Here is a 26,619-nt window from a genome sequence, read left to right on the forward strand (position 1 = left end):
CTGTCTCTCTCTTTCTCTCTCTTTCTCATGCTCACAGTTTCCTCTGCCATGTACCCCTTTATATCCACATTGTGGAAATGAACCTCTATTTCCTTATTTTAATACAAAGCTCATTACTCACACACAAAGACACGCACAGACATGTGCATTTAGATGAATGTTCTGCCAAATTCAAACATCTTGTTTAGCTTTCTAACTCATATGTTCATTACAACCATTGTGGATACATGATAGGCTTTTTACCTCTGTATGTAAGTGTAGCATAAAATATAAATTGATGTTAGGCTAAAAATCTTTTTTACCCATTTAGTTTACTGTTAGATAATCATTGTGATATATTCATGTTAAAGGAATATTTCAGGTTCAGTCGACAGCATTTGTGGTATAAATTAATGACAACAACAATTTATTTTGACTTGCTCCTCCTTTTCTTTAAAATAAGCAAAAATCTGGGTTACAGTAAGCCACTTACAATGGAAGTAAACTTTTCAAAAGGATGTGTTTACATGATTTTAGGGTGATAAAATCACTTACTAACTTTTTCTGTGTAAAGTTATAGTCAATTTTACAACTTTGTTGCCATTACAATGTAATATCAACAGACTCTAAAACCCTAAAATGACTGACTGTAAAAATACAAATTTACAGCCCTTTATAGCTCAAATAATACACAGGTTTGAACAGAAGTAAAGAAGTGCTTTTATAAGATTCACATTTCTCACATTTCACATTCCAAAATTGGCCCCATTCACTTCCATTGTAAGTGCCTCACTGAAATTTCGAAAAGTGTGTGTGTGTGTGTGTGTGTGTGTGTGTGTGTGTGTGTGTGTGTGTGTGTGTGTGTGTGTGTGTGTGTGTGTGTTAATCAACAGTATGCCACAAATGCTGTAAATTGAGCTTAACTTGTATTGAATCCGGAATATTTATGTAATAGTACTTGAATGTAAATCACATTTCCATGTTTAATATTTTTCTTATTTTAACAAGAGACTCAATCAACACCTAATTTTACATTATGGAAGGTTACACACCTCTCCTGAAAGACAATGGATTTTAAAATGCACATATATATTTGGACATATGATCCAGAGTCTGACACAAACACGACAATGACAATATTTACTTTCCGAGCGCCCTCAACTGGTCAAGTTAGGCACATACAGGTTTCATTTTACCTCTTGTGAATGTTTTTACTAATTTATAACATGCAAAAAATACAGAATTCAGTCAATCAATAAACTGATTATTAAAATCTGAAAATAATTATTCAAATTTTTTCATTATATTATATTATATTATATTCTTTACTCTAAACTGTAAACCTGTTACTGTGTAGAATCATGGGCAGTTTATCAATGATATCAAGAGTTTATTGTTTTTAACACTGTTCTGCTTGCTGAAGCATCGGGGTAATGAAAGCCTATTCATAGTATTTCCTGGCCCAGGACCCCATTTGAACATAATGAGAGGCATGTTCAAGCAAAACAATAATCCAGAGTACTTCACTTCATTCTTCTGTTTCCTTCATTTGCTCATGTTATAATCTGAATGTACAAGTGTGTTCAAATATAAAAATATTCTGCTCACATTGTTGTTGTTGTTGTATTTTTTCTAGCATTTTTTTTTAAACCAAATCATTTGGGCATAATGTTGATTACCACAAAAAATCATTTTGACTCATCTTTCCTTTTCTTTAAAAGGAAGTAAAAATCGGGGGGCATGGGTAGCTTAACAAGTAAAAACACTGACCACCACACCTGGAGTCATATGTTTGAATCCAGGGCATGCTGAGTGTTGCTTCCTAAGCAACCAATTGGCCCGGTTGCCAGGGTGGGTAGAGTCACATGAGTAACCTCCTCATGGTCACTATAATGTTGTTCTCGCTCTCAGTGGGGCGTGGTTAGTTGTGCGTGGATGCCACGGAGAAGAGCACAAAGGCTCCACACTTGCTATGTCTCCACGATAACACGCTCAACAAGACAAGAGATAAGATGCGTAGATTGATGGTCTCAGACGCGGAGGCAACTGAGATTCGTCCTCTGACACTCGGATTGAGGCGAGTCACTACACCACCAGGATGACATAGAGCACATTGGGGACAGGGCATTCCCAATTGGGGAAAAAAAGGGGAGAAAAAAAGGCAAAAATCAAGATTACAGTGAGAGTTAAGTTTAAAGGCAGTAATGAATGTAAAAATTTTATAAAAGCACTTACATTCATTCTTCTGTTAAAACTTGTATATTATTTGAGCTGTAAAGTTGTTTAAATCATAATTTTTACAGTCATTTTAGGGGTTTAGGGTTTGTTGACATTACAACATCATAGCAACGAAGTTGTAACATGTATTATAACTTTACGCAGAAAAGATTAGTACGTGATTTTATCACACTAAAATCATGTCAACACACACATATTGCTTGTGTCTATACTTGAGTATTTTTTATGTTTACAGATTGGCCCCATTCACTTCCAATGTATGTGTCTCATTGTAACTCAGATTTTTCCTTTTTCATCTAAATACATTTTTGTGGTAATCAATATTATGCCACAAATGCTGTCGAACCCTATTCAATATCACAAACTTATGTTTGTGTTAAGACTGAGTCTTATTGCTGTTTTGTGACCCATGCTGTAGTGAGTTATCTTATTTTCTCTGTTAATTAACTGGATGGATCTTTGACGGTGGCCCTCCTGAGAAAATAGCTGAGGTTACATTAAATGTTTACACGGCTGAGCATCCCCTGTAGTGCCGTCACATGCAACACAGTATGTTGAGACTGCAGAAATGTCAAATTGGATCTGATTTCTCAGATTAGTTTAGAATAATTGAAAATTTGAGTTCCCAAGGGCCCGATCGGCCTTATCTGAGGGAAAGTATCGCTGTCTTGCGCTGTTTATGTAGATAAGAGAGGGCATTATGGCGCATGGTGCTTGGGTGGTCTGAGTTGTGTGGTGTTATGGTGCAGCACTTTCCCAGAACAAGTGGATTGTGAAAATGGTTCAAAATCGAAATGTGACCTCACAGAGTGACTTTGATGTTGAACTTTGTGTATTTTGAATAAATTAGTTAAATTGAGTGTTGCATCATTAATGTGTAACCCAATACAAAATGTACATTTTAGTTGCTATTAGGCTATGTAGCCTACATTGATACTGATTTATACAAAGTATTCTTCATTCAAGCCACATTAGTAACACTTTATATTAGCTTTCATTTACAATGCAGTAAATTTATTCATATATTTTCATATTTGACTGTACAAGAATTGTTCTATTGTGAGTTAAATAAGCTCTCATGTGTAGCCTACATTTCATTTTATTTCATTTTATTTCATTTCAACGTCTGTAAACGTTACTATAACTTGGTTATAATTTGATTAAAGTTGCCTTTGATGGTCGGAAGTGTTGGGTAGAAATCACATTAAATTCCAGATGTCAAAAAAGCTAAATAAACTCTCAGATTATCCAAATTTACCCTACAGTGTTATGAATGTTAATAGATACAAGTTGTTAAAATGTACTCTGATCTTGAATCTTCATTTGTTGTATCATGTAGGCCTTTTGTCATTAACATCATCATTTGTATTAAATGCTTTAACACTAAATGCATAATAGTCATGGACATCAGAATAAATTGTCTTATATATTTATAAGTAACTGTAGTAAATTTTCCTCAATGTTTGGTCAGTGACCCAAATTGAAAATATAAAATAGGCATATCGTTTATATCATACAGTATATACAGCAATGCATATCATTAATTATGACAATTTAAAGGTGTGTGTGAGAGAGAACACCTTTTCTTTATGGCTCAACAGCATGTTATGCTAATACATATTTATGTCCTTCTGTCATGTGACTCAAAATATGGGCTGGGCAGCAGCGTCGAAACCGGAAGTGTGTTTCTGAGGACAGAAGTGTTCGTATAGATTTCTGCACTGCTTTTCATTCTGTGAGTAATTACTGTATGTTTGACCTCACTTTCTAGGTGGTTCTTGTTCTTGTCCATGTTATTATGACAAATATTATAAAACCGTTTGCCGTGCTTGTGTATGTACTAACTGTTTGTTTTTAGCGTTAGCTAGTCAGCTAATATCTCCCGTCAAAGCTGTTTATGTTCATATTCAGTCTGACAACCTTTGTATATAAATGAGATTTGTATATTTTTATTTGTGAAAACTCATGCTTGCTGTAAAGGTGACAGATAAACTGAGTCTGTCAAAACACTACAATCTTAAAATATAATGGCAATAATATCAACATGCAGCTTTAAACTTCAGTAGTAACCTGATAATCCCTTTGCCAGTTTAATAATCCAATTTAGTCTCGTGTTATAATATTACATTTAAAAATAAATTAACAATAAACTTGCCTTGCCTAGTGGCCAGTATCTTGATTCATGTTTGATCAGTTACATTTGTACATTTGTTTTGATGTAATATACATCCTGTTTTGTTTTGGGTCTAAAAGCAAAATAAGCAATTTGACATGATCTGTTTTTACTTTTCTTCCATCTTGTTTTCAGTTTGGTATTCCTTATGACTGGCTTTGATTAAAAAAAACTAGCAGCAACTTTAAAATGCAGCACAATGCTCTTAATGAAGAGTTGAAATCCATTAGTTGTTTTCTGTCACCCAAATATTTTAGTTTGTTCCATTTTAACTCTTTAATGCAGGGCCTTTAGTGACCCTGGACCTCATTCCACCTCCTGTACCTCATGCCCATGAAACCAGTCCTACTGACCCGCTCTGAGTGGGATTCAAACCAGGGTCTCTGGCATGGGAAGTGGGCGTGCTAACGAGGAGTCTAAAGGCTACAGCTTCTAGCATCAGTCGCTAGTGCGCCTCTTGAGGCAGGGGAGTGAGGTTTACACAAACCGCACAGCTATTACATACCAGCTGGCTCCCATTACCGCAGTATATAGTATATATATATACTTATTTTCTTGTCAGAATTCATTTATTTTCATCTTAGGAAAGAAAACAAAACAATATGTAGCAATATAATGCTTTTTAACATTTTCTAAATTTAAAACCTTCAACAATATAAAGAAAATGCACTAAAATATAATAAATTCAAAACTAGTCCCCACATAGGTTGCATATTCATTGCAATGGGCATTAAATCCCTTAAACTCTGATCTTCCACAATATTAATTTGCCGGTAGATTGTGGTTATCAGCTTTGTTACAGCAATGGTGAAGATTGATTCATGATTCATGTCAGGGCGTCATCGCCAGCGTCGAGCTTTGAAATCACCTTGAAAAGTGCTTGCAAAGAAAAACGTCTTGTTCTGTGTTTTGGTGATAGTTAAGACATGATGTGCTTCTATGGTAATTAAAACAGCCTTACATAGCCTGAAAAATACTTGATTTCTATTGCAAGTCCCATCTGGCCTTGTTTTGTACATCAAATAATGTTAAGACTCAAGAGCTCCTTCCGCCTTCATTTTATCTCTGACAGGGACACGCTTTCAGAGATTCTTTTATTTTCTGAGATAACCTCAGCACCTCTATCATATGAGAGAGCACGTAATGGTCAACTAGCATGTTAAGAGCATGTTCCATCCCGTAGAATGTCTATGGAGCTGCTGCGTTATACTGTTTTATGCTAAGCTTGTTGGCTCTCCCAGAGATTATTTAGCAGAGATGGGCAACTTCTATTAAAATGAATAGGAGCCCAATGGCAGCCAATGGTCAACGGATGTAGAAAGGAAGTCCAGCCTTACAGATAAAAGAGCCAATCACCTTTAAGATACAGCCATCGCCTGTCAACCAACTCGACAACACGCATGCGCATTAGCTGAGAAAATTGCATTTTTTAGCTTTATCTGAGGTAAAGAAAAACAATTTATGATATTAGTGTTGTCAGATTTTCTAATCTTGACCATCCATTTAGGAAATTTCCAAATCAAGTAGATAGGAGCTGTAATGGCATGACTGGAAATAGCTTCCCGAGGGGGTTCCAAAGATGGCTGACTTGCTTGAAAGACTTTGACTCGCCTTTGTAGAAGGGTAACGTGTAATGACTCCAGGTGGACACATTAGGTTCCACCCTTCACTTTAGATTTTATGCTGTGTTAAATTAATGGTAAATGTGTTAATCGCGATTAAGAAAATGTAACGCATTAAACTTTTTTAATTAATCACATACGTTAAAGTGTTAATTCAGACAGCTCTAATCAAAATATAGCAAAATATATTCTGTTCTGTTATTTTTTATTTGTCTTTAAAATGTTTTGGAAAATGTACACTATCTGGGCATTTTGTAGATTAATTTGTGATAGATATACACTGATCAGCCACAACATTAAAACCACCTGCCTAATATTGTGTAGGTCCCCCTCGTGCCGCCAAAACAGCGCCAACCCGCACCTCAGAAAAGCATTCTGATATGCTGTTCTTCTCACCACAACTGTACAGAGCGGTTATCTGAGTTACACAGAACTGCCGCTCACTGGATGTACCATTCTGAGTAAATTCCAGAGACTCAGGTGGTGGTTTTAATGTTGTGGCTGATCAGTGTAAGTGCCGTGTCTCTATTTGGCAAAACATCCATGCAATTAAGGGTTAATTATCAGCCTTTACAGGTTTGTGTGAACGTCAGGTTGGTTGTAAGAGCAATCTTACCTGGCCTTTTCATAAACCTATTATGACCCTGACCTAGATCAGGATTAGTGTATAGAGTAATAACTGAATAATATTTTTTATTGGCTGGAGTCACTCAGCACACCCTGGATTCAAACACGTGACTCCAGGTGTGGTAGTCAGCATCAATACACCCAGGCTCCTGTGACCCATGTTTTTAATGTACAAGAAAAACAAGATATAATATATCTCTTTCTCTATAAACCCTTTGTCTGAAAATACATTCATAAATAATTTGGGTAATATTTCAGTTATAAAGTGAATTTTTCTTATATATGACAGAAATTCTCTGTCAGCTAATGCTGGAAATGATACAGGGAACCTTCTAACTAGGTACATTTTGAAAATATACATTTTAAGGATAAACAACAGGACCCAAACTAGGCAGTTTAACTGATATTTATTTAACAGGTATTAGGGCATATATGGTATATATGGCCAAAATTGTTATCACGATAATCTTTTTCATATTGTTCGATATTGATATTTATCACAATATGCATGTACACATTGCACTTTCTTTTTTTTATTTCAAAGTTGATGGAAGAAAAGAAGAAAAAATAAATTCTAAACAGTCAAAATAGTCTCTACAAAACTACACAGGGGGTCCAGAGACGGCCAAAGCAGTGGGGTTTGCAGGATCTTTGACCAATTTTATCATCTTTTACCATTTATCAATTGAATATGTATGTTAAATGATCATCTGTTTGTTCTGAAGCATAGTGACAGCAGTCCAGTATTTGTTGGAATATTTTTATCTTTCTTTAGATTCAGATACCCAAGTATGGGGCATTGAAGCTCTTGTGACTGTGGAATGATGCTGAATGTGAGTTCAGGGGTGTCCCGAGAACATTTTTTGAAAACCTTTAAAAAAGAAAAAAACATTTGTATATTTTCATTAAAGTGAGAAACTAGTCTACCAACTAGTAATTTTAGTCTTTCCTTATCTATTCCAGATATCTAATTAATTTTCACAAAATTAGAACTGAAATCGATTTGTTTAATCGATTTGTTTATTATTAAAGGCTCATAACATGCTGATTAATAAAGATACATTTAGAAGGGAAAAACTTTATGGTCTAAAAGGTGCTTTGAAACCACGTTAACTCGTGCGGCGCTTCATGTCTACACACATGCAGGGAAAAGAGGCAACGCATGCGGAGCGGGACAGGGCAGACATTATGCATGTTTGTGCTAGAGAACAATATTCAAGATAACAGCGCAGAAAGATCAGAGCTGTTGTCCACATCACTGTCGTTCTGTCGCGCTCTTTACTAGAGACGATGAGAGGGCGCAACTGTTGTCATGAAGTCTTGCGGTGCGGATGGAATCAATCCGGTGTATTAGCAAGTTCATCCAGTCTGACCCTACGTTAACACTGGCGCCTTGTGAGCGAAGCTGAGAGCGTTTTTTTAATTCCTATGAAATCTGAGCGTCATGCTCGCAAGGTGGATCGTAGGATTGGCAGCGGTGCGGAGCAAGCTCTCTCCTAGCGCTGTGAGCGCCTTTGAGCAGATTTCGTCCGCCCCAGTGGAAACGCAACCTGAGAAAAATGCAGAATTGCTTGTGTTTTAGCGACATGCAGTAAATATAGAAAATTCCTCAAAAGATTAGCGTGGATTTTCTTTATCGTGATATATATCGATATTGTTTTACTGCCCAGCCCTAACAGGTATAATAATCGACACAACCAAAAAATAAGTAAACCATAAAGTAGGGCTATGTCGATACAATCAAATATTGATATATTGCAATACTTTTCTCATTGAATTGTATTGATATTTTCGATCCACGTATCGATATTTGTATTCAACTACTTGTAGCTATATTCATATCATGTAAACACAAAACAAAGTTGGCACACTTTTACGTCCAAATCAATTTAATGAGCTCACCAATAGACAAAGGCATGAGGTTTTGAGCTAAATGTTCTAAATCAGATATGAGTATATAACTGAAATATACCTAAATGAATTGGAATTGATTTGTTATCAAGTCAAATTATGATATTGTGAAATAACGCAATATATTGAATCGTGACGTGTATTGCAATACATATTGTATCGTGATATGTTAGGCAATACCCAGCCCTACTGTAAAGTAAAAGATTGATCTTGGGATTTAAAAAATGTATATTGGGATTGTTCAAATGATGATCACAATTAATTAAAAAAAACTATATATTTACCTAGCCCTACTAAAAAGCCCTACAAAACCGTATTACAATTGTTTTTTTATTTTTATTTGATTGATTATGCAGCCCTGCTCTACATCTTGATTGGCTTAAAAACCCTGCAGTGTGTGTATAATGTCAGACACCCCATATTATTATTAGACAGGGAAAAAGGCTTGTGCACAGGTTCTCCTGTAAAACTCAACCATCACCCTATCTCTCTGTCTCTGTCTCTGTCTCTCTCTCTCTCTCTCTCTCTCTCTCTCTCTCTCTCTCTCTCTCTCTCTCTCTCTCCCTTTTGGCCCATGCCAGAGACCACACAGACACACAAACCCACCCTCCCAGACCACACAGAGACAGACATGGGGTCTTGCATGCAACTGCCCAAGAGCTGTTAGTCTTTTACTCCGTGTGGGTGTTTGTATATGAGAAAGCGTTTGTGTCAGTGCAGAAGCCAAGGGGAAAAATGCAATTCTTACTGAACTCCGTTAGTCATAGTATATAGTGGAATAGTACATAGTATATATCTAACTTACTCTCTCTCTTGCCTCATCCACATACACATACACATGAACAGAATCTCTTTCACTCAGCGGAAGCCTGATGGGTCGATTTATTTGTTCATGTCTCCAGCGCTTTCCGCTGCCTTGCTTTTTAAGTGTACTGAATGTGACGAATGTTTCGAGAGCCTGTGCCAAGCCTAAACAAAACAGCTATAATAGAGTTGAAATTTGTCCTTTTAGGTGACGGGTGTGAACGATGTCCCGCGCCCACCAGCCTCCCTTGGTGACTGGCATCTCGCCCAACGAGGGCACACCATGGACCAAAGTCACAATCCGTGGAGAAAACCTGGGCACTGGACCCAATGATCTCATTGGTAATACAGCACACCCATTAATTTATTATATTCAGATGTTCATGCCTATATGTTGAGCAGTTAAGCGTATAGTTTCAGAAATACACCCTTCTTTTTTAAACAAATATGTGTTCTGTGTATTCTGTTTGTCATGTCTCTTCTAGAGCATTTTCATGATTCAATTAGGAGACACTTCTATCTTGAGTGACTTAGAAATAAGGAAAAATATAGACACAGAAAAAAAATAGGGCTGTGAATCTGTTAACATTTGTAATCAAATTAATCACAACATGACAAATAATTAATTGCATATGTCATTTTTGCTGAGAAAGGCCCCAAAATAAAGATAATTTATATAAATAATTATAAATATAATATGAAGGGCCTATAATAAATATATTAAAAAAATAGCATTATTGTGGAAGATTAATAAAGTATTGATTAGATTAGACAATACAAAGGTGGCTTAAAGAATTAGTTCACCCAAAAATGAAAATTCAGTCATTGTTTACTCACCCCTGTGTTGTTATAACCCTATATGACTTTCTTTCTTTTTCTTAACACAAAGTGAGAAATTGTGACAAAATATTGTGCTCAGTAATGTCATACAATGGCAGTTTATGGTGACTAACTCTTCAAGTTTCAAAAGAACACAAAAGTATAATTCAGAAGTCTAATATATTATTCCATAGGACTCAGGATTGTTATGTAAGCATACGATAAGGTTTGGTGAGAAACAAAATGAAATCGTATGTATTATTTAGTGAAATGTTCACTGACCATTGCTCTCCTGTCCGCATTCATAATAGGGCATGAGAGCAACTGTTCACAAACCCCCCTCACAACATTGGGGCATTCAAGCAAAATTTGTTTTATCTAAAAACAGGTCCTTACTTTTATTATGGCATTTACGTGTGCATTAATTGCATTAAAATAAAGCATAAAAAATGTACATGCCCACGTACATTTTTTATGCTTTATTTTTTATAGAATTAATCTATAAATAACATACAATCTAAGAAAAGTTAACACATTTAATCGACAGGCCTAGAAAAAATACAAACACAAAAAATCCATTTAGGGATAGGCACGAGTAACCGAGTAATAGAATACTCAGAAATTACAGCATTAATTGATTATATAAACACATTAATTGTGCGACCAGCAAATAAAAAAAAAGATAGATGGAACTTGTTCTATTGTTTGTACTCGTTTGTTTTAGCTGTATATATTATGTTTATGAACAGTCAAAATGGCCTAAATGCATTCAGTTTGTAAAATCCTTGAAAAAGAAAATGAATAATTGTTTTCACGTGTTTCATATCACCATTTAAATATACTTTAGAATACATTTTGGAGTCTACAGCTCTTTGTCAGAATCAGTGTGATCCAAATGTTGAAAAAGTTTTCTTTCAACTATTCCAGCAAAAATAAACCATTTGATCATATCCCTGTCTTGTCCTTTCCTCTTTGTCTTTCTCCATCTCTGTCTCCCTCTCTGCCAGGTCTGTCTATCTGTGGTCATAACTGTCTGCTGAAGGCTGAATGGATGTCTGCCAGCAAGATTGTGTGTCGAGTGGGTCCTGCTAAAGATGACAAGGGTGAGATTGTTGTTACCACCAGAAGTGGAGGCCTTGGAACATCCACGGTCTCCTTCAAACTGCTCAAACCCGAGAGGATCGGTGAGACACTTTCACAGCACCTTCAATCTCATATATACTCAATGTTTGTTTAGGACAAACTCAGGATTTGATTGATTGCACACTATCTTTTTAAATATATGCATATGCTCTTTGAAGACACAAATGTATTTGAATAAGCGCTTAACCAGTGAGTGTGTCTGTTTTTGTGTGTTTAGGCATTCTAGATCAGTCTGCGGTCTGGGTAGATGAGTTAAATTACTATGACATGAGGACAGATCGGAACAAAGGAATCTCTCCTCTCTCACTGAGGCCAGCCAATCCTCTGGGCATCGACATAGACAAGTACAGAAACACAGACATATTCACAACTGAGTTCGTTTTGTTCCCTTATGAACTTAAAAAAAAAAATAGCCTATTCAAAAGTGATTAATATGGGCCTATAACAGGTGCAATTAAATCTAATTTACACCAACAACTAAGCACATATCCACACATAAAATGGGACATTACAAATCCAACAATAAGCTTACTGTAATTTGGTACTTTTTGTTAGTCACTATTAAAATATGAATTTATAAAGGAAAGATTATATGTTAGGTCTTGTAACTGGTCAACATTTCATTTAAGTTTTAACCATTTTTAAATGCCTTGTTGCACACTGCAGGACATGTCAACTTTCCAACAGCATTTCATGTCACGCCACCTGTATTCCATTTCTGACAGTCTGATAGAAACACGCTCACATAGACCATTCTGCAACATTATTACACTCACACACTTTTTACTCCAAAAACACTTCTCAGTGTTTATAGAAGTGGACTGCTTTGTTTATAAGAATGGAGGTCCAGCACTAAGTAGAAACAGCCCATTGTGTGTGTGCGCATGCATGCATGGGTGCGTGCATGCGTGTGTGTTCTACCTATGTGATGTCATTGGTGCACCATTTCCTTGCATAGGAAGTGAAACTCTTCCTCTCCCTGACATCCTCCAGCACTGCTAGCCCATTTATATCTATATATTTTGAGAGATCAAATTAGGAAGTGGATGCATATTTGAGTGGCCATATGCATCTCATCAGTTTATTCTCTACCACATCACAAAAACTAAAATTTGCAATGACTGTTATTGCCTTTTGTCCTTTAAAATACGAAGAGTGAATGGGATGGCTTATGTAATGCTCATTCTCTTATGATCTGGTTTGTTCTCTGTCTGGTTTTTCTCTATGGTCTTTAGTGTGGTAGAGCATATGGCCTATGATCTGTGGACTTTTTCATGGCGGTATCTGCATTTCAGTTTTGTAAAGTAACCACTAATTGTGCTTTGTATGTCTAATGCGCAATGTTAATGCCTTAATGCCAAATAGTTCTGAATTTTGGGTATAAGGCACAATCTATAATGAGCCTAATTTGAATAGAAAGAAGGCGTATTTGGTCTGAAAGAAGGGGAATGACTTAATTTAAATATTGCATTTCACCTTGTTAATGTGATTGTGGGTGGTTTGTTATCAAGCCGCAGGTTTTTGTAATACTGCGTTTAAAAACAAACTGTAAAAAGTGTATGTTTAGTCAGTTCTGTGTGTAACAATATCCTCTCTTCTTTAGAGGGAAGGTTCCTCAGAAGGACATCGAGATCATGTTTCCTGGTATGAGTGGAGACTTCACCAGTGAAAATTTCTCTGCCACCTGGTATCTCATTGAGAACCATTCTTCAACCAGGTTTGCACTCTCATCCATCCATTGATCCATCCATCCATTCATGTGTGTCATGCTATGTTGTTTTTGTTGCTGGTATAGTTTTGAGCAGCTGCGTGTAGCTGTTGGGAATCTTAAGAAACAGGCTAATAAGAAGAACGAGGGCAGTCTGGCCTACGTAAAAGGAGGACTCAGCACTTTCTTTGAGGCTCAGGATGCTCTTGCAGGTACATGTAAACACACATGACCTTTTTGTTGTGATGCATTTGACATTGAGTGGAAACAGAATATTCTGTGGGAAATAATGGAGGGTTGGACAAACTGGATTGTATTCATCAAGATTTGGATCAGTTCCCTGTGTTTTTGTTTGTTGGTAGGGGAAAAAGAGAGAAAGAAATGAGAAGTTCCAGCACATCCCTTTTATTTTGACCAAAATCACTTAAATACTGTCTCAGTCATCGCTTCCAAACTTGAGAATAGGCAGCATTAGATTTGTTTTGATTGTAAAATATTGTTGAATTATGTGCACAGATGAATCCTGCCCAACGTATTTGGAAAGTATAGAGGACCATTTCTGATTTCATGTTTTTGTTTCTATTCTTTCCTGTCAATCCATTGTCTGTAAAACATGTCTCCACCAGTGCATGGGTGTTTGTGTGTCAAAAGTAAAGCTCAAAAAGTAAGTCTGAATACTAGATCTGCCATTTAACAGAATAAAGCAGACTGTCCTTTTATTCAAGTGTTATTACTTCAAATTTTAGTGTCTACAGGTGTACGTGACACCACAGGTCAGTGCCAGGAAGCAGAGACGATATTTTCCGCTTTGTGTGTGTGTTTTGGAGCCGTCTAGGGTCACTCTTCTTGAGTCAATCAGAAGAACTATTCTTAGCGCTGTCTTTGTGTGTGATTGACAAGCATGGGGAAGGATAACAAGGCGTGGTTGTGATAATGTTTAGATTAGGTTGTAATAAGGTTGTCATTGTGCTGAGAGGAAACGAGAGAGCAGCAAACAGAAGCTGAACTGATTCCCAGAGAAGACTCCCAAAACTTACCAGGCAAAAGTCAAAACATTCTACATGGACAGAGGAAACGTACCACACAGCATTCCGGGACCCAGGGGGCCGGAGGTTAGCCCTGACGTCATTGTGTACAGAAGTCTCAGCAATCCAGATGTGGAAAGAGAAAATAAGCTTCACTTAGGTTTTTTGGGAGAAAGTTAATTTTAGAATTAAGATGGTGATCCACAGCAAAGATAAGGAAAAAATGTCATCTCTTTAGTTTACACTCCATGCAATTCATTTTTTTTTTTTAAATCTTTCTTCTGAATTTTGTAAGTAATGCAATCTTATATGTTTGTTCAGACAGTGTAGTCAAAATATATATCTAGAACATAGCTTGCTATTATAATGATATTCGGGTCAGCATGATGTTAACTGTCTTCTACTGTCAAACTGTCATTATGGAAATGGCAAAAACAGTGCATCATGCCATGGTGCTAAACTCATGAGGCACATAAAGAAACATAAAAGACAGAGGAGGCATTACTGTATTAAAATTGTTTTTATTGGGATTTTTTTTATAGCTTTTTTTTACTAAACATTATGTGTGTTGTTGAATATATTTCCAAAAATCGGGTTGTACAAATGTGGCTTGGATTGGTTTTGTACACATCTGATTTCATGTGTTTCTTGCTGTTCAGACTACAAAAAAACTGCCAAGATTTGAGTTGTAAATGCATTGGATTTGGGTTGTCAGTGTGAACAAAGCCTTGAACACACATGCAACCATATAAACACAATCAAACTCGTTCTGTCTGATAACGCTTTTAACTGGAATTATATTTCTCTCTGCCTCTTTTTCTGTCCAGCTATCCATCAGAAGCTTGAATCAGATGGCTCTGAGAAGGTGGAGGGTTCTATGACCCAGCGACTAGAGAACGTCCTCAACAGTAAGACATTAAACCCAAACAAATGCTCAGAATCTCACATGGCAAAGCAATGAGTCAATTGCACAAAACAGTTACATTTAGGTTCAAAGCTACACGTGCATTCTTTGTAGACCATCAAAGCCACACATTTCATGCAGACCTTGGTGTGTTTCCTTGAGTGCATCTGAAAGTGTAGTAGACCACTCATATCCCAGTCATATCTCCATGTCAATTCTCATGTTACGCATAGGTCAATAAACATGCTCATTTCCTGCGGGGCACACAAATAAACCAGTCAGACACTGACAAGCTTTCATTGCCAACCCCTCCCCTTCCTCCTCACTGTCTGTCTTTATATGAACATTTTCATCTATGTTCTTACCAGAGCAACTTATTGCCTTTGACTCATTCAAATGCACACAGAGCCTGTAGAGATGTGCAATATAAAGCTGTCTACACAGACTGGTTAGACTTTTATAGTGGTCAGGGGGCTGGTTCTTATTAATTCTGACCAAGGGAATCAAGAATAGCTCTGACCACCCAAGAAGAGGGAGGCCAAGAAATCTTGAATTTATTTGAAACCGAGCGAGGAGGATTAAACTTTTTTTTTTCATCACCAGCTGCTGTCTTATTCATTCATTTCCTCTACACCATTTTCTCATCTCTTTCCATTTTCTGTCTTTCAGGAGCGAGTGAATCTGCTGACACCCTGTTTCAGGAAGTGTTGGGCAGAAAGGACAAGGCCGACTCTACACGCAATGCACTCAATGTCCTCCAGAGATTCAAATTTCTTTTTAACCTGCCACTCAACATTGAACGCAACATACAGAAGGTGGTATCCCCCATAAATAGAAACACACACATACACATTTGCTCTCTTTCTCTTTAACACCATACAGCAGTTTGTCTGTTCCACTATCAGTCCAAATGAGGGCGTACTAGTGTGTGCCTGAGCCAGTTGCGTTCCCACTGTAACTTACAGGGCTTCATTGTGCCTCCTCGTGCTTACTCAGGCCAATAGCCTTTGGCCTGCTGATTGCCCTTGGGCCAAAGAAGGCTAACTGGTGATTGAGGCAGGGTCAGTGTCAAAGGCAGAGTTTCACTGTGTAAGGTCAGAGGTTTCAGCACCAAGATACTCATTCCCAATTAGTTTGTGATATCAGTTTTAAAAACATTGCGAGGGCTAGCTAGTCTCCAGAGTCTGATACCTCAGCTTGATTTTCCCTCTTGCTTGTGAAACGGGCGGGGTGTGTGTGGCACCAGGATGGCATATTGCCACTTGCCGCCTTAAAAGCGTGTCTTACCAATCCTGTCTTAGCAACTGTTGCCCCACCGCCATTTCTCTGACAAGCGTTTGCCTTTTTTCAATGAGAGTCTATTGGAGTAATGTGTGTTTAAGTACTTTTAAGCCGGATTTTTCAAAATGATCCAAAATAAAAAAATAAATAAAAAAAAGGTTGTCAATTGGTCACTTGTAATAGTGACACGAGGTACCTTGAGAGGATACACACAGTTTTTTATTTCTTAAAAAAAAATCTTGAAATAAATACTGAGAATAGCATACTATGGATTAAAGTGTGTATTCCTAATTCTTATTTGAACATGTATAACATCAGCAAGGACATTTGCTCTAAGGTAAATTAAAGCTAATAACTTAACATTAATTAATTTATGTATTGATTCAGGTCTTAGTAAAAGTGATAGTAAATAAAGAGTTCACAGTATCAGAGTGAATGTGTATGACTATTAAGTTATGCTTTTGTCTTTTCAAGTGACTGTGATAATCATTTGCCTTGATTCTGACTCCCAGTCTGCACAGTTTTCAATCAAATTACTGTGTAATAAAACAATTTATGTTACAAAAATCATCAGATCAATATGCTTTACAATGTCACACTTCCTTCCAGCCCATGTAATAATATTATACGTTTGTTTATGAAAACTCAGTTCACGGCAATCTCCCAATCATTCCTATGGGGAGCTCTGTAGAGCTTGTCAGAGCGAGCGAGCCTTATGAAGGGGAGCGGAGCTTTGCGAAGGTTTAATAAAGTGAGGGTTTTAGGGCAACACTTCAGAGCTGTTGGACCGATGGTGGGAATGCTGATCGATTTTGTTCTTATGGCTCCAGGTCCGAGACTATTGGCCCCAGCAGACCTGTTGTTAGCCCTGGCTCACACCGAATGGATGGTGGAAAAACGGATAGTGTAACAAAATCACAACCTGTCAGAGTAGTGATGCTCCTCCAGACTGCATAATTTTTATGGTTAGCTTTGTGGAACTTGAGGGATTTTCATATAAAAATCGGATGTTTCCCAACTTCAACAATCAGTTTTACCTTGTCCATGTTTGATGTGTAATATACAGTACATGAGGAGCGGATTTTTGGTCCAATGTGTTTTCAACAAAACTACTAACAAAATGTTGTATAATTTATTCCATGCCGCTGTAGCAGCTGGTTGGGACAAACTTTAGATTTAGAATACAGTGAAACTCTCTCACCTACACTTAACACTGAAATATACAGTATAAAAGAGATCTCTGAATGTGAAACGTGTGTGTGTGTGTGTGTGTGTGTGTGTGTGTGTGTTTGTTTGTTTGGTTGGTTGTTTTCCTCCTCCTCCAGGGGGATTATGATGTGGTGATCAATGATTATGAGAAAGCCAAATCGCTGTTTGAGAACACAGAAGTTCCAGTGTTTAAGAAAGGTGCATAATCTCTTCTGATCTCCAGTGTGAACTTTACTAAAGACTGATTCAATAAGATAAAGATAATAGCTGAGACATGTCAATATGTCATGCAGCCTCATAGATGGTAGCATCAACCTGTAGAAATGTGTGTACATGTTTATAATACATTTTGGGGACCAAATTTCCCCAGATTGAAAGTAAAACCTAAGATCACCTACCTTGTGAGGCCCAGTCAGTGGTCCCCATGAGGGAAATGGCTTATACTTAACTATGTTTTTTTGAAAATGTAAAAATGAAAAGTTTTTTTTAAGGGTTAGGACTAAGGGTAGGGTTAGGGGATCGAAATTATCGTTAGATCTGTTTAAAATCCATAAAATGCATGGAATGAATGTATGGAGAGTCCCCACAATGATATGAAAACAAGTTTGTGTGAATGTATGTGTTTTTGTTTATGTTTGTAGTATACTCAGAGGTGGAGACTCGGATTAATGCGCTGAAGAAATTGCTGCTGGATAAACTACTGGAGACGCCGTCCACTCTACATGATCAGAAGCGCTATATCAGGTGTTTGTTGGGCTGTACTTGAAAAAGGCAGTTATGTACAACACTGTCTCATGATAATCTAATGATTCACTCTTTTTGTTCAGGTATCTGTCAGATCTACATGCTCCTGGTGACCCGGCGTGGCAGTGTATAGTCGCACAACAAAAGTGGATCTTACAGTTGATGCAAAACTGTAAAGAGGATTTTATCAAAGAGCAGAAAGGTACACACACATAGTCATGCATCCACTATTTGATGGAAAGATATAAATTGGTGGTTTTCTAATTACCTCTACTGCTCACAAGAGTGAAACCAGTGTGTGTGTGTTCTGCCTTGTGTGTTTAGAAATAGAGCAGCTTGTGTGTGGTCTGGTCTTGACCCTATAGGGAACAGGAAGTCCACAGAGCTCTATAGTGTGACAGAGCTGAGAGAGGGGAATTTGTAGTAGAGTGGGGGAGAGAGAGACATGGGGGAATACAAGAAGAGAGAAGCGCATAGATAAACACAGAGGACGATTGGACACCTGGATCAACACCAGCAGTCCTTTTTTTTTTTTTTTTAAGAAAAAGAGCAAATGTCCATGCAGTTGAATGGTGTGTGTGGGTGTGTGAAAGGGTAAGAGTTAGGGAAACATGACATATGGACACTACATATTGAGTGTTTCAGACTATATAAACAACTTAATCAGGGCTCAGTAAAAGTAATGCATGGCCAGAAAGACCTTTAATGCCCTCTACTGTCAGAGAGGATGTACAACCTGATGTTTGCCACTTCATCTGGTTTAAACCTTGCAAGGGATGATCCATGAGGTATCTTGCCCTTGAGCAAACCACTTAACCACAGGTTGCTCCAGGGTGATTAACCTATAATCTCTTTGGATAAAAGCTTTTGCTTTATGACTACTAATCTAAACTTTCAGAATATATATATATATATATATTTGTGCGTGCGTGCACAATCATTCATGGTTAAATGCTGTACCAACTGAAGTATGAATAGAAACATTCATTCATTCTGTCTGTCCAAGTGGGTGGTGTAGGGTTAGAACTGGATCGCTCCTCGGCTCTGAACAGAATCAACCTCTCAGCTCCAGTGAAGAGAGGAGGCAGCTTCCAGACATCTAAAGATGACTGTGAGTTCAATAACGAAAGGAGAACATTTGTACAACATTTATCTATCTTTACATTACAGGAATTGCTGTAAGTGATGTATGTCTTTTGAAAGCGAAGTGCGCAAAATGCTGACGAGTCGGCTGTCATCACTGCTGTTATTGCCGTTCCTTAAAGTGATCCTTATGGATTTAAAAACATGAGATGTTCTGCATGATCATGTAGTTGATTAATTAAATGGGAAAGGAGGGCTGATTTTCGCTTCAACCAAATTGGTAAGTGATTTTTGCATTGTTATAGCAACATCAGGTGTTTTCAAAGTGTAAATTAGGCTACTTGAGCATTCAATGGCAGATCAAGTTTTGAAAAATAACCGTGTGCCCTGACAAAGCAAAATTTATTGCAAGCAAAATTTTAATCTCAAATATTATTGGAGAGCTTTTTCTTGGTATTAGACCTCCTTGCTACTGGCTTTCACGCATGGACATGTTTTTAAAATGTTAATTGTTATTATTAGTTGGCTGCGACGTAATGTATGATATGCATATGGTGTCTTATTCATTGTGAAACTGTTTTCTTGATGACATGAATCGCACTGAAGGCCTATACTTAAAATGCACGAGCCGCGGCTGATATATACACAGTTGTAATCACCATTTTTCAACCCCTGACCAGCAATACGTTCTGGTGATTTGAATTAAAGCACATCAACTAAAACCTCAGTAAAAAATTTTTAATACTCATTTGTGTGATTTTGAGAACAAAGAGTTTACCCAAATATTTAAATGAAAAATAACTAATTCTCTCCACAAATGTCATGTAAAAAATATTCAACCCCCAAAGTCAATCATTTGTGGAGCATCTTTTACCCTTAATAACATCAAATAAATGTTTCATGTGAGTTCTCAGGCTTCGGACACCTCTCTATTGGAATCTTTAAACATTTCTCATGAGCAAAAGCTTCCAGCTCATTGACATTCTTTGGTTTCTGTGCTGCCACTGCTTCATTGAAATCCCAACAAAGATTTTCAATGGGATTTTAATAATGGACTGAAAGGGCCATTCAAGAACATTCCATAACCCATCCTTGAAACACATTTTGGACAACTTGGATGTATCCTTGGTATAAGGTCTCCGAGCTTCAATTTACACACTGAAGGCATCACATTTTTGGCACAAAATGGCCTGATACCTCAAAGAATCCATGGCATCAGTCACATAGTCAGGATAGCCATTTCCTGCAGTCGCGAATCACCCCCATAACAGGACTGACCCACCTCCATGCTTGACCGTGGGGATGGTGTTGTTGTTTGCATCACCTTGCCTTTCTTACTCCAGGCATACTGCTGACCCATGGGTCTAAAACAAATTCTCAGTTTAGTGTTATATGTCCATAAAACCTTCTTCCAGGACTCCACAGGTCTTTCCAATCTCCTTCATGAATATTAAAGTCAACATTTCCCTTGGTGAAATTTTGCTTTCTTCCACACCCAAGAAGGTTGCTGTTTTACCATATTTAAAAAATATATGAATGGTGCTGCCAACTTTGTCTATTGGAAATTGAAGTGCCTTGGAAATGTACTTTTAGCCATAGTTGAGGTGCATGGCCTTTCTTGTGTAATTAAATAATCTCCTCTGTTAGCTTTTGTGACATCTTATTTTTAATATAATATTTTGCATTTAAATACATTTTTGCTTGCAACGCTAAACGTACATTTTAAAACTGAAATAAGTGCCATTGTAGAGCGATCTCATGTAGCCTTACATATTTAAGAAACGGCTACATGAAATGTGGGTTGAATAATTATGACATGGTTGTATTTTTTTAAACTCTTGCTATTTAGAAATATTAGGTTGGATATTCACACTATGGCTTTGAATATGTCACTCAACTGATTTAGATTCCCATCTTTTTTATAACTTTCCCAAAATGTGATTTGAAATTATCAATAGTTTTGTGCATCAAGACATTTAGCTCGGTTTCTATTTTTGTTATGTTGCACTGGGTTGTCCCACTCACATTTAAATCTAAGTGGTCCAGTATCTAGCTTTACATAGCCATATTTTAAAAATCACATATATTCTCATTAGTTGTGTTTTTCTTACTTCCTGTAGGCAGAAATAATACTTGACACTTGAAACCTGCATCGTACATTTGCATAGATGAGTTGGGAACTCGTAGAGTTCATAAAAAAAGTGCTGCTGTCTTTGTAACGTTTATGTCATGTGTATTTTCTCAGCCTGGCATTATAAGAGTCCTCAACAAGTGAGGTTTGTAGAGAAGCTCTCGGATGTGGTCATCAGCCAGCTGCCAAACTTCTGGAAACTCTGGATCTCCTACGTTAATGGCAGTCTCTTCAGTGAGGTAGATATACACAGAGATATACTTCAGCAAAGTACGAAATTAGATGTTTAAAGTTTGAATGCAGATATCATAATATGGGTAAAAACAAAGTCAGTGCAATCAGTTTTTTCTTGCACACATGCATACACTCAGACTCTTTTTGATGTTTTCTTTGACAGACCGGAGAGAAGTCTGGTCAGGTGGAGAAGTTAAAGAAGAATGCCCGGCAAAGACAGAATGACTTTAAAGTTAGTAAAGCATCTAGAATGCTTTTGTAATCATAGTCTGGAGATTGCTGAAAACTAGGTTTTGAGATACAGCCACATTTTCAGTGTTTTCAGTTTCTCAACTTTGAACATTTCAAACTTTACAACAGGGCTATTCAACCTCATCGACAAGTGGGTCAAATGGAAAACATATTTGGTGCATGCGGGCCCAGCCAGAATATTTTTTTTAACATGTAGCCTCTTTCAGATATCATGTTATAGTAGGTCTATAATATTTGTTTATTCAAAATCTCAAATTTGTTTATCATGAGAAACCTTTTCTCCTGCACAAGACACTGTAAAAACGTATAGACTTAGCGCAACGTCTGTCTAGCACAAGTTTACATGGGAAAACAATTGAAAAACAATGTGAACAGACACAAAACTCGTTCGGTGTAAACAGCCAATTGACAACCTCATGCATACCACTGAAAATTACAAATTGAATTGCCCTGCCCTATGCTGTCTAGGTAAGCAGTGCCCTATGATTTGAGACACATCTGTGTGTGAGTGTGTAGGCTGAAGAAAGTGGACTACTAACAGAATATTCCACTGGAAAATGTGCTTAGGGCATGATTGAGGAAGTGACCCGTCGTTTGGTGCAATTGATTCGAGGGGCGCTTTTACCCTCCTCTCTTAATGATTTGGAGCTGCGGCAGTATGGTGGATGGGACACCAAAACCCCACTTAGCGGAGCCTGGCTCACACAGGTCATCCACACTGTCAGGTACGTGTGTGTGTGTGTGTGTCTGTGTGTGTGTGTGTGTGTGTGTGTGTGTGTGTGTGTGTGTGTGTTTGAAGTAGGGATGTAGGAATGACTTTTGACTATCCTATTCTTGTGTTTATTTTCACTTGCATGTAATGCTCACTTGGTAATTGATGATCTCTCAGGTTGAGTCATGAGGCTCTGTCTGCTCTGGAGATTCCTAATGACCTGCTGCAGGTGACTCATGATTTACTGCAGGACCTGCGTGTACACTGCCTTCTGAACACACTACAGCACACCGAAGAGGGTAAGACTATACATACACTGAGCTTTAGCTGGATATCTAGAGAGCTGGGTGTCCAACGGCCTATACAAGCCAAAATACAGTACACAATACAATTTTAGTGCAGCAAATTTAGTGCAGCTAAAATTAAAAGAATGCTCATTCTACTGTTATTTACTGAAAATTCACTGAGAATTATATATATATTTTTAAACCATTAGCTTTGTTTCCATCAACATTTTTTTATGCGCATTTATGGATATTGCATAAAAACGGCTGGATTGAATCACTAAGATGCAAATAAATCTCCATAATGTGCATAAAAAATATGTACACTTGATTGATGTGGATACATTTTTAATTACTGGAATAATCAGCTGACTAATCATCGCTCCTGAAATGTTGCTCTGATCATCCTGAAATGGTGTCTAGAAAATCCAAAGCCTGCAAAGAGTTTGCAGAGCAAATAAGTCAAAAACAAGCTTGAACTTTACGGAAGAGGTTTATTGACACTTTTGAAAAATATCTTATAGATCCGCACGGTATAGCTCCCAAACATGAGACAAATCAGAGATTATTTAGCAATTATCAATTGGAACAGATGTTGAAAGGAAGTGCCGACTTACAGGTAAAAAAGCCAGTCACCTTTTAGGCACATCACCTGTCAGTCATAACCTCCTGAAAATGTTCCAAAGATGGCCACCAGTGGACTGACTTGCTAGAAATTCTTTGGACAAAGTTCTTTATAGTGTTTTTTTCTTTGTGCTCTAAAACTCCAGTATTTTATTTAAAGGGCAGCTATTATGCCTCTTTTCAGAAGATGTCATTTAAACCTTTGGTGTCTGTAGAATGTGTCTGTGAAGTTTCAGCTTAAAATACCCTACAGATTATTTATTATACCATGTTGAAAATATTTTTTTTGGGTGGGAATAAAAACAAGCTGTTTTTATGTGTAACTTTAAATGCAAATGAGCTGGTGCTCCCCGCCCCTTATTGAAATCTCTGCTTCAGATAACTAGACATCATAAGCAATATGTCTGACAGCAAAAATGGTGTTTAGCCCTATATGTTTGAACCAGAGTCAGACACTGATGAGTGAAAGACTTTGAGAATGAACCAGGAAGTTTAAGATTGGTTATTTGATAAATTTTTTTATTTGTTGTAGAGTTTTTTTCAGATAAGCAAAACACATACAAATACTGTTACAACATTCTCTATGTGCTATAATGAAACAACACACACAAACAAACATGTCAGTCGGCAGTGTCCTTCAACAGTCGTGGGCAGGGCCTGTACAAAGTGACATCACTTTGAGACAGTGCTTATGATTAATGGGGATTAAAAAAAAGGACTGGGTGGATTTTTATCATTATAGGGTGTACACACACTGCCAACGCACATTTATGTTCAAGCACCATTTAAAAGTGAATTTTGCATAATAGGTCCCCTTTAAAAAAATTTTTTTAAAAACACTCACTGGGGCTAATTTCTCCGGAAGTGACGATTTCATGCTTTTGAACACGTGACTTTATTCGCACATTTTTTTTGTGATAATATGGTTTTTCACATAAATTATATTTGCAACTTGGATGGAAACTAAATATTGATAGTTCTGTCAGTATAATTTGAAACTGACACAAAGGCAGTAACCCTTCCGTTAGTCAGCCAAGCTGACAAGGTTATCGGTCATTGCTGATAAGGTCAAAATGGCAAAATGGCCTAGCCTATCATCACCAGTGTTTTGTTGCTCCAGATGACAGACAGCAGGGGGTGCTTTAGAGCTTATAACTGAATGGACCTGCATTCAAGTTCAATTATAAACTGCTCAGCAAATCCTTAAGTGCACTTTAATTGTTTTAGAGATATTATTTTTAGGGTTTTATCAACACAGCTCTAGTGACTATAACCATGGCTAGATTAGCAAACACCAGTTAGTTGACATCTGGAAAGGGTGGGTGAGGTTTTTTTTGTTTTTGTTATGATATACGATAAATATTTATCTACACACCTATCACATCACTTCTGAAGATATTGATTTAACCACTGGTGTCGTATGGATTACTTTTATGTTGTCTTTATGTGGTTTCTAGACCTTCAAAGTTCTGGCCACTGCAGATGCTCAGAGCGGAAATATGTTTCTAAAAATCTTTGTTTGTGTTCAGCAAAAGAAAGAAATTCATAATTTGGGATGGCATATGTGTGAGTAAATGATGATCCAAAATTAATTAAATTAATTTTAATGTTCAGATGTGAAGAGACTTGCAGAAAAGGAAGACTGGGTTGTGGACAATGAAGGAATCACGTCACTGGTACAACCTTTATGCTTTTATTTTGATCATTATAATTCAATGTATAATTCTTACCAAACTTTTAGATTTAAAAGCTCAAAATAAACTGTGTATTTGTTTTAGCCAGCCCAGTTTGAGCAGTGCATGGCTAAGATGCTGCAGTCTCTGAAGGAGCCTATGGAGTGTAAACCTGGAGAGATCAATGTACTGTACAAATACAACATTCCCTTAAGCTCTACTGTTCCACTGCAGATATAGAGGAAAATGAATTTCTCTCTTTTGGTCCTCAGATCTTGAATCTGGATGTCGTTCAAGACAAAGCTTGTGAACAGTGTGTTGCTATCATGAAGGTTTGTGCAATGGCATTTATGTATCTATCTAGTGGCAAGAAAAAGTATCTGAACCCTTTGGAATTAGTTGGTTTTCTGCCTTAATTGGTGATCGTCATCAAAGTCACAAGTATAGACAAACACAACACACAAAAAATTATAATCTTCCATGTCTTTACTGAACACATCCCATTGAACATTCACAGTGCTGTGGACATAGTAAGTGAACCCTTGGATTTAATCCTCCTTTGTATGCAGTAACCTCAACCAAGCATTTCCAGATTGGACCTGCACAAAATTCAGAAGGAATTTTGGACCATTCTTCCTTACAGAACTGTTTCAGCACTACCATATTCTGAGGATGCCTGGTGTGAACGGCTCTCTTGTGGTCATTCCACTGCATCTCTATTGGGTTAAGTTCCAGGCTCTGACTGGGCCACTCCAAAGGTGGATTTTTATTTTTTGAAGCCATGTTTACTTCCATGTTTCCATGTCCCTGCTGCATCACCCAACTTCTAATGAGATTGAGCTAGTGCACAGTCACCCTGACATTACACAATTCAGCCTTAGTTTCATCAGTCCACAAATGTTTTTTCCCAGTAGCGTTGTGGAGTGTCAATGTGGTCTTTGGCAAACATCAGGCACTGAGGAATGTTTTTGTTGGAAAGCAGCAGCTTCCTTCTTGATGTTCTGCCATGGACACCATGCCTGTTTAATGTTTTGTGTATAGTAGACTCATGAATAGAGATGTTAACGAGTGTCAATGATTCCTTCAAGTCTTTAGCTGTCACTCCAAGGTTCTTTTTTACCTCATTGAGCATTCTGCGGTGTGCCTTTTTTGAGTCATCTTAGCTGGATGGCCACTTCTAGGGAGAGTAGCCACAGTATTAAATCGACTTCATTTATAGACAGTTTTCTAACTTTGGTCAAATGAACATCTATGCTCTTCGAGATAAATTTGTAACTCTTTACAGCTTTATGCAACACTTCAATTCTGGATCATAGGCCTTCTGAGATCTCTTTTTTGTGAGGCATGGTCCACGATAGCAGATGCTTATTGTGAAAAGCAAACTCAAAATGTTTGAGTGCTTTTTATAATTCAAAGTAGCTTTAACCCACATCTCCAAT

At 37.4% G+C, this 26,619-nt stretch overlaps 1 protein-coding gene across 1 annotated transcript in view; it reads left to right on the forward strand.

Moving 5' to 3' along the window:
- Positions 1-3,880: 3,880 nt before the first annotated feature.
- The window catches only part of LOC127622092 (exocyst complex component 2-like), a 42,806-nt gene continuing 20,067 nt past the window's right edge, over positions 3,881-26,619 (forward strand). The window contains exons 1-19 of the mRNA XM_052096022.1: positions 3,881-3,952; positions 9,563-9,696; positions 11,181-11,357; positions 11,534-11,660; positions 12,920-13,033; positions 13,112-13,236; positions 14,877-14,957; positions 15,623-15,768; positions 17,560-17,641; positions 18,085-18,187; positions 18,271-18,389; positions 19,194-19,298; positions 21,516-21,640; positions 21,799-21,867; positions 22,455-22,612; positions 22,777-22,898; positions 25,122-25,183; positions 25,286-25,366; positions 25,453-25,512. Coding sequence (XP_051951982.1) covers positions 9,579-9,696; positions 11,181-11,357; positions 11,534-11,660; positions 12,920-13,033; positions 13,112-13,236; positions 14,877-14,957; positions 15,623-15,768; positions 17,560-17,641; positions 18,085-18,187; positions 18,271-18,389; positions 19,194-19,298; positions 21,516-21,640; positions 21,799-21,867; positions 22,455-22,612; positions 22,777-22,898; positions 25,122-25,183; positions 25,286-25,366; positions 25,453-25,512 — 1,974 coding nt within the window. The 5' untranslated portion in view covers positions 3,881-3,952; positions 9,563-9,578. The remainder of the gene's footprint in view (positions 3,953-9,562; positions 9,697-11,180; positions 11,358-11,533; positions 11,661-12,919; positions 13,034-13,111; positions 13,237-14,876; positions 14,958-15,622; positions 15,769-17,559; positions 17,642-18,084; positions 18,188-18,270; positions 18,390-19,193; positions 19,299-21,515; positions 21,641-21,798; positions 21,868-22,454; positions 22,613-22,776; positions 22,899-25,121; positions 25,184-25,285; positions 25,367-25,452; positions 25,513-26,619) is intronic.

This window comes from Xyrauchen texanus, chromosome 28 (genome assembly GCF_025860055.1).
Source record: "Xyrauchen texanus isolate HMW12.3.18 chromosome 28, RBS_HiC_50CHRs, whole genome shotgun sequence".
NCBI classification, from domain to species: domain Eukaryota; kingdom Metazoa; phylum Chordata; class Actinopteri; order Cypriniformes; family Catostomidae; genus Xyrauchen; species Xyrauchen texanus.